This window comes from Rutidosis leptorrhynchoides, chromosome 8 (assembly GCF_046630445.1).
Source record: "Rutidosis leptorrhynchoides isolate AG116_Rl617_1_P2 chromosome 8, CSIRO_AGI_Rlap_v1, whole genome shotgun sequence".
Lineage (NCBI taxonomy): Eukaryota > Viridiplantae > Streptophyta > Magnoliopsida > Asterales > Asteraceae > Rutidosis > Rutidosis leptorrhynchoides.
This window is the reverse complement of record NC_092340.1, coordinates 25,662,716-25,670,996: the sequence shown is the minus strand read 5'-3', so window position 1 is coordinate 25,670,996 and position 8,281 is coordinate 25,662,716. Positions and strand designations below refer to the sequence as shown.

Below are 8,281 nucleotides of genomic sequence, written 5' to 3'. Positions count from 1 at the left end.
AAGCACTTTTTAGTGCAGCTTTTTACCCATGAATTGATGAAAGTGAAAGATACAAAATGTCATTTCCTGTTCATTCACATCTTGTTTCAATACCGGGAACAAATGCTAGTGCTTGAACTTGTTCTGTGTCACTATCCAAAACCAGGATTAGCTGTGGATGACACTAGCCATACCCGCAGTTCGCTGCAAAACAGCCAGTATAGGGGCTGGATAAATATTCCTACACGAGAGCCATGCTTGGGGCTAAAACCACAAAACGAGAGCTCGATGGAGCCAAATCCATAAAACAGCCAGTATAGGGGCTGGATAAATATTCCTACACGCGAGCCTTGTTAGGGCGTATAATACCGCTAAAAATAGAGCTAGATGGGGCTAAATCCACAAAAACTATTTCTCATTATAAGTTACGTGGGACTTAATTTCCACGACCCTTCGTCGATTGTCCCCCCTGCTCCGAGAGTCACCGGAGGAGTTGTTGGGGTATGAGATGAGTGTCGTGATCCTAAAACACCGGGAGAACCAAAAAGGGTGTCTTCGGACACTCTGGCACACCAACCTTTAAAACAAAATATGGAATTGACGGTATATGGTTCTTTTATCTAATTCATATGGCAGATGGCTCTCACTTGACTTATGTTTTATTTGAAGATCACCAAGTTTGAAGTTTTGTTACATTTTTGAAGTATTTGCTCAAGACGAGATGTTCATAATCGGGAAGTTAAAGTTGGTTAAGTGAGAGCCATGTCGGAAGAATTTATGTTTCACATTGAGTTCAAGACGTTGCAGTTTTATACAGTCCTTTGAAGATTCATTAGTTGTTGAAAGCTAAATTAAAGGTTCGCGTCGAAGATTTGAGTTTAAGATTGTTTGAGGACAAACAATGATAAGTGTGGGGGAGTTGATCGGGTCTTAAACGCCGATCATGATTGATGTTAAAAGGTGAATTTTATGTGCATATTTGAGGCTTAAAAAGCTATTTCATGAGGTTTTTATAACGACTAACGATTTGGGATGAAAACGCGAAAACGGGGGTAAAAACAAGAAAAAAATGCGAAAACTGGAACCCAACCGCAAGGAGGCGGCTGGTGGGCGCATGTAGGCGCCTGGCAGGGTGTCATAAATCTTTTCAGGTGGAATTCGGGCATAAGGAGGCGCCTGGATTTGGCGCCCGGGCGTAATTTGCGCACGGTGAGCATAATTTGCGGCTAGAGCTATTTTTGGATAAAATTTGAGGCCGAATTTGAGGGATTTAATGCTTGAGGGTTACCCTACTTCACCCCTATATAATGAAAACCCTAGGCTACGAATTGATATCTTTTTCCATCAGTTTTTAGAGCATCAAACACACAAAAACACATCATCAATCATCATCAAATCAAGATTCAAGCTAGGTTTCAAGGAGTGTTCATCATGCGACTTCAAGAAGAAACCATGATCATCATCAACCAACATGCTTGGCTAGTTTATTTTACTTTATTCCTTGCATGAACAATTATTTTATGTTTAGTTCTTCATTTACTTATGTGATTCTTGAATTTGTAATCCTTATGTCTTTTGGTTTATAATTTCATTGAATCTTTTGAATTATCATTTAATGCAAGTTTGAAAGTTATTGATTGTTGCAAGACAAGTGATTGATATTTAACATCTTGTGCTTAATCCAACCTAGTTAAAATTTAGTATAGGGATAAAGACAACATGTGTAAGTAGCATTGCTTGTGCCCAAGATAATCATAAATTGGAAAACTAAAGAAGTCTTGTCTATGAGATTTAGTTGATAATTTGATAGCATAAGGATTTGTTGAACTAATGCATGCATAATTGGGATAGTCAAAGGATAAAGACTTCCATCCAATTGATTACAACCTTTTTAATTAGCTCACTGTTTTTGCTCTTAAATACTCAAAGTTTACACTTGCTTAGTAATTGTTAATATAGTCTTTACTTTAGTTAATTTTAGTTAATCATAAACAAACCACTCTTGAAATTGCTTGCTAGTTAACCATAACTTCCCGTGAAACGAATCCTGCTTACCCTATCTAAAGTAGAGTAATTAGGTTATTTTTGACCTGCCCTTCGACACCGATCAATGACATGTACAATATTAAAGAAATGGGGGTACCATGCTTCTTCATGGATACCCTTATGAATGCTTTGATGAGAACTTCTTCACTTTCAGAGAGTGAGAATGCATTTTTCAGTAAATGCAAGAACAAATGTGTTACATTTTTGTTGATTTTTATTCAAGGTTTGAGGCGGCAATGGAAAGGCAAAGACATACTAATCGTCTTCTTGAATATGAAATGGAGAACAAATTGGTTAAACTTACAGCAACTCGGCGCATTAAGAAACATGCTAGGGATATATATATATATACCCCTAGTATTTTTTTACTTGTTCAAGATGAAATCTGCAGATCTTCCTCTTCATGGTATCAAATAAATTCTAGAGTTGAAGGAGATAAGCTAATTTGTGTAATTCAAGAAAAGTTTCCCGAACCACGTCCTAAGTGGGATTACCATGTAAGTATACAATATTTTCAACTTTTTATGTTTGTTTTAATATAATTATCTGTGATGCATGTTTTGCTGTTTAAATTATTTTTAAATGTTTGCATTCCAAATTTTGTTTTCCAGGTTGAATTTAATGAGAAGACATTTCAATGTGATTGCTCATGTTTGTTGTTTGTACGTGAAGGACGTTTGTGTCATCATGTTTTCATTGTTTATTATATAAATGAAGTTCATGCTATTCCTGATCGATATATTCTGAAGAGATGGTCAAAGGGAGCGTCTGAAGTATTCAATTCCATAGCTTCTGAGTTAAATTTGTTTGTTGCATCTTATAGGGTTAAGAAAGAGCTGCTCAATAAATTTAGAAAAGCACTCTTTTTCTTGAAGGATGATACTGAAAAACTTGAGCTGTTAAGAGACAAGTTTGATGTGTTTATTAGTGAATTTTTTAATCCGGATGATGATACAGCGCCTTCTAGATTTGCTGCAATTGAGCAGTTCTATGATTTCCCTAGGCCTGCTATTGCTAATGTTCATGGTCCAAAGGGTGTGCGTAACAAAGGTGAGAGAAGTAACAAAGGTGAGAGTAGTAACAAGAGATACTTACCTGCTGTTGAGAGAAATGGTAAGAAGAGCAGGGCATGCAAAAAATGTGGTATTCTTGGTCATAATAGGAGAAGTTGTGACAAAAGAAACGCTGGTAAACAAAAGATGAAGCTTGTTGATGAAGATGATGAAGACTATGACTCGATGGATGAACAACATGAAGAAGTTGGTGAATCTCAAGATTGATTGTTTATTGTTTTTTTATCCTTAATTTTTACATGTTTTAGACTGCGTGTTATTAAAGATCATACTATTACTTCAATTGATTGTTTTAAGTTTTTCAGACTCAAATGTGTTTATGTTTTAGATCAAGTATTATTGCATCTCGTACGTTTACTTATACCAACAGTTATTATGTCATCATGCTTAATACTTAATGTTCAATTCATGCTTAAAACATAATATTCAATGTGTGGAATGTTAGTATGTATTAAGTTTACTTAATACATAATATTCAATGTATGTAATGTTAGTATGTATTAAGTTTACTTAATACATAATATTCAATGTATGTAATGTTATTATGTATTAAGTTTACTTAGTACATAATATTCAATGCATGTAATGTTACTTAGCCTTGAACTTTTTAATCAATATGGTAGTTAGCTTCATTTTATTTAACATCAAATGTGTATACTGTATGCATCAATTAGTGTAATTCAGTCAACGATTATAAAATCGCTAAGTAGAAAACGATTATTGTATATAATAACCAACTGGTGCAATTTACTTTACATATAACAAAGCGTGTAACTAGTAAAATATTAATGTGAACCATATTAACTAAGTAACATCAACATAATATCTTATAATATGCAGGTTAAACGATTTACAAAATACCGTTAATACATCATGCTAAATGATTCACACAATACGGTTAACACAGAATTCAAAATCTAAATTGTTTTACATACTAATGATGAAATAGAATACATTCTATTTTCTCTTATGCCATTTATCAATATTGTTCAGTGCTTATGCCTTCGCCTTGTCCACAGTCTCCTTCTTGATTTTATCACTTGTTGTTTCTTCATATCTCTTCATTTTCTGCAAAAGCTTTGATTTTAGTTCATTCAAATCGTGTGTCAAAATCTTAAGTGAATAATGTGATCTCAGGCTCGTAAGCTGCTTTTTCTGAAAATCTGATTCATCCACTAATCCACAATACCACTTCTCTTCTCCTCTGTAGCATTCCATGTGTCTCATAGCAAAAATACCACAGTCAACTTGATTGTCTTTAGTCATCCATTTCATTTCCTTTAACACAACCTCTTTACCGAAAAATCTTTTGTAATACATACTTCCAACCTTTTTTAAATAATTCATGAAGTAAAGCACCTATAAGTTGTACAAATCAATATATTAAATCGTTGTAATAATAAAAATTGATTAAATTTTTTGTTATAATAAGAAAGTTTATTTACTTTTAATATCATTCAGCATATGTAATATTATTTAAAAATTCTACATACCACATTTTCTTGAACGTTTCCATACTGGTCCTTGAATTGAAGGTCAGCTTTTACATTATCGATAAGTTCAATCTTTCCATTCTTCATGTTGAATACTATAATATAGTAATGATCTTCAACACATATCGGAAAGAAGACCTGCAATATCATACATGATTTTATAAAATATTACTGTATATTTAATTTAGCTAGTTAGCAAAATATTAGTTATTTCATACCAGATCATAATTTTCAAATTTCGCTGCCTTGGGCCAATATTTCAGAATATCATCAACACTTGAATTGAATTTATTTTGGTTTTCCTCTGATTGATTCTCAAGCATTCCCTCTGCCTATACGTTAATATAAAATTTAATCACAATTTTTACTCAATGCATTTTTTTATTGTTGTTGTTATAAATTATATAAATGAATATTATTTTTATAAACTTACAAATATTGAAGTTGTCAAATAAAATCTTTGTGGCTTGGTCAGATCAGCTGTCTTTTCTTCCTCATTCAATATTGATGACCAAACATCGACAATGGAGGCAAACAACTTAGCTCGATATGTCAAACTAGCCATACACATGCTGAAGCAATGCCCGTTCACCTTCTTACTTCCAAATACTTGATCCCTGAAACAACATCAGTAGAATTAAATATTTATATATATTTAAGGTATCTAAAATTCAAATTATTAAAATTTCCCAAGTATTTTTACCATGCACTTAGCTTGAAAGACTTGATGTATCTTAGAATTTTATACTCTGCCTTTGTAAAACCTGCCCCAACGTCTACTTGTCTTTTTATGTATGGTGATCGGTATACAGCAGCCAAATTTATTTCTCTCTGTCTCTTTGTTAATTTTTCTTCATTTTTTTCTGTTCTCGTGTATCCTCCTCACCTGATTCTTCATTATTGCCCATTTCTTCCGTTTCATTCACTACGTTCATTATTACTTCTTCAATTGTTCGTTCACCTTCATCATTTTCTTCCCTCCCCTTTTCATTGACATCCACAACTTGTTTTTCATTTTCAACTACAATTTGTTTACCTCCTGTTAATTCTACATTTTCTTCCACAACTTCTTCATTCGCTTCAATGCCTTCAATCGCTTCAACTTTCTTTTCAACTTTCTTTCCACTTTTATTACTTTCTTTCCTCTGCTTATCAGTTTCATTCACATCTTGCTCCTCATTTTCAATTGCATCTTTTTTCCTTTTGTTGATTTCACAATTTTTTCCACACTTTCTCCATTCACTTTATTCACATGTTCATTCTCTAAATCCCTCTCTTCATTCATTTGAGAAACTTCATCATGTAAATGAAATGGAATAGGTTGTGTTGAATTAAATTCTTTTCCATCATTATTATGAGAAACACTAGGTGAAAAATCATCATCTGAGATGTCCATCCCTTTAAAATAATCTTTAAGAACTTTTAAAATTTCTTCAATGGTTTTGTTTTCTGGATAAAGTCCCAAACCTTCACCTAGGATTTGACCATAATCCTTCACATCATTTAGATTTGTTACAAGGTAGTTCACATACTCCTGCATATATAAGATATTTAATTGTTAATATCACCCCATGTGTTATTGTTGTTTAAATTCACCATTTTGGCAATAATAATAAATATTCAACACATGTAATAATAATAAATTGCAAATTTCAACACATGTAATAATAATAAATTGCAAATTTCATAAGATGTAAAACACCCATCCATCCATCATAAGTATTATAATAAACATTTTTCTTACCTTCTCAGTTCGAAACTCGAGGTTCTTTGTTTTTTTCACTTCCTTTTCTCCTTGAGTTACAATAACATCACCAAACACACCTTTTCTAACTTCTGTAGTTTCTCTATCCTTCAATTTTATTGATGACCATTCGTAAATTGTTGATCTTTCAGGTGGTACATATGTTCCATCAAGAATTGTTGATTGGACATAATGAAGCTGCATTAATTTTATTATTTCATGTTAATAATTAAGATATAAATTTTTACACACGCATTATGTATAACACATATTACATGTAATATAATATATATATATATATATATATATATATATATATATATATATATATATATATATATATATAAAATAGTTATTAGACTTACAACAATTGTGGAGATTGATCAATTGAACGCTCCATCGGGATTGTTTATTTATTTCCATTCTCGAACAGTTTCATTCAAACTTGTAAGCAGGTAATCACACCAATCAAGCTTCGGTATATCACTTTCAATGTTTAAAACGCCCAGGAACTTTGTGTTCACTGTACCACATTTTGTCTGCTCGATCATCGATGATGCAAAAAGTACCATGAAATCCAAAACAAACATTAGATCACTTTCAGAGCTGCTCTTTAACTTTTCTAGTATCAGTTTTTGATTTACACCCCCTTTGTCGTATCTGCTTCTCCACTTGACATTCATCTCTCCCCTATTTGTGCCCTTACACGAGCTTCAACTTTCTCTCCTTGTATTGGATTACCATACAATTCGTGTATGCTTTTTCTTGTTATTTGTATGTTTCCAGCAGGTAGTTCTATGCAGCTTGTCTCAGGGTTGTACATAGTAAGACAGAAAAATGCAAGCTTCCTCGGAATTTAATCAAATTGCATCTCTAACAATTTACCAAAGCCAATTTTTGTTATAGCATTGATTCGTTCTCTTGACAGCAACCTTGTTGCTTGGTATAAGTTTTTTGGCGTGTTTCTGTGATACAATTTGGTGAACCCATCTGTAACATCTGTTTTATTCCGTTGCTTTTGAACCTTTTTGACTTTTTTCAATTTTCTTTTCTTTGTAACAGGTTCTTCTTCATTGTTTCTTTTCCTTTTCTTACTAGTTATTTCACCTTCTTCAGGGGATTCATTTGATTCCACATGTTGTTCTTTCTTGTTACTCTTCCGTTTCTTTATTGCTTTTTTGCGTTGTTCACGTTTTACCTTTGACCCCTGCTTTGCTTTGACTGTTTTCCTTCTAGGAATTGATTTCTTTCGTTTATCCAGTATTTTCCCTTCATATAATCTTCTGCTAAACCTTGTTTTTGTCTTTGCATCAGTTTGAAGATTTTCCCCAATGATGATCACATCTATAATATAAATATTATAACATTGTTAGAAATCAATTATCATTATAATCAACATAAAGTTTTCATGAATGTTGTATCATATATGTGATGCGAAATATTTATATACATTTATAAGTACTACCTTCATTTGATTCCTGTTCATTATTTTCACATATTGTCACTGTTCTATCACTGTTTGCTGCCTCTTCAGTATGAGCATTTGTGTTTTCTGTAACTTCATAATATTTAACAAACTTAATGACATTCAACATATATATTTGTGTCGAGCCATAACAAGAAAATTTATATATATAAATGAATCATGATATTTTTATTAATTATAAACAATAGAAAAATGTACCTGGTTCTTTTTCTTGATTCTCTTGTTGTTCAACTTGTAGAAGTTCTATATTCATATCTTCTGCATGCATCAAGTAATAAGCTAGTAATGCTCAATATACATGTTATTTTCTACTTTTAACAAACTATAAGTTCATAATAATACTTAATCAAATTAGTTTGAGACATCTATAATGTAAACATTCATGGTTGTTTATCATATCATTCACTATTTTTTGCTTTCAAATTGTTTTGATTCATCTAATAAAAGTAAATTTAGACAT

The 8,281-nt window shown here is 32.2% G+C and overlaps 1 protein-coding gene across 1 annotated transcript; it reads left to right on the top strand.

Moving 5' to 3' along the window:
* The first annotated feature begins 1,048 nt into the window (after positions 1-1,048).
* Positions 1,049-3,305, top strand: LOC139863241 (uncharacterized). The gene is made up of 3 exons (XM_071851884.1): positions 1,049-1,095; positions 2,417-2,522; positions 2,637-3,305. The coding sequence occupies exons 1-3, from the start codon at positions 1,049-1,051 to the stop codon at positions 3,303-3,305; spliced, it is 822 nt and encodes a 273-aa protein (XP_071707985.1).
* Positions 3,306-8,281: the final 4,976 nt, after the last annotated feature.

Bases quoted from the DNA above. Each gene is read 5' to 3' on its own strand.
- LOC139863241 (XM_071851884.1), top strand. From the start codon at position 1,049: ATGCGAAAACTGGAACCCAACCGCAAGGAGGCGGCTGGTGGGCGCAT. The intron at 1,096-2,416 runs GTAGGCGCCTGG...TGAAATCTGCAG, and splicing joins GAGGCGGCTGGTGGGCGCAT to ATCTTCCTCTTCATGGTATC. The intron at 2,523-2,636 runs GTAAGTATACAA...TTTGTTTTCCAG, and splicing joins GTCCTAAGTGGGATTACCAT to GTTGAATTTAATGAGAAGAC.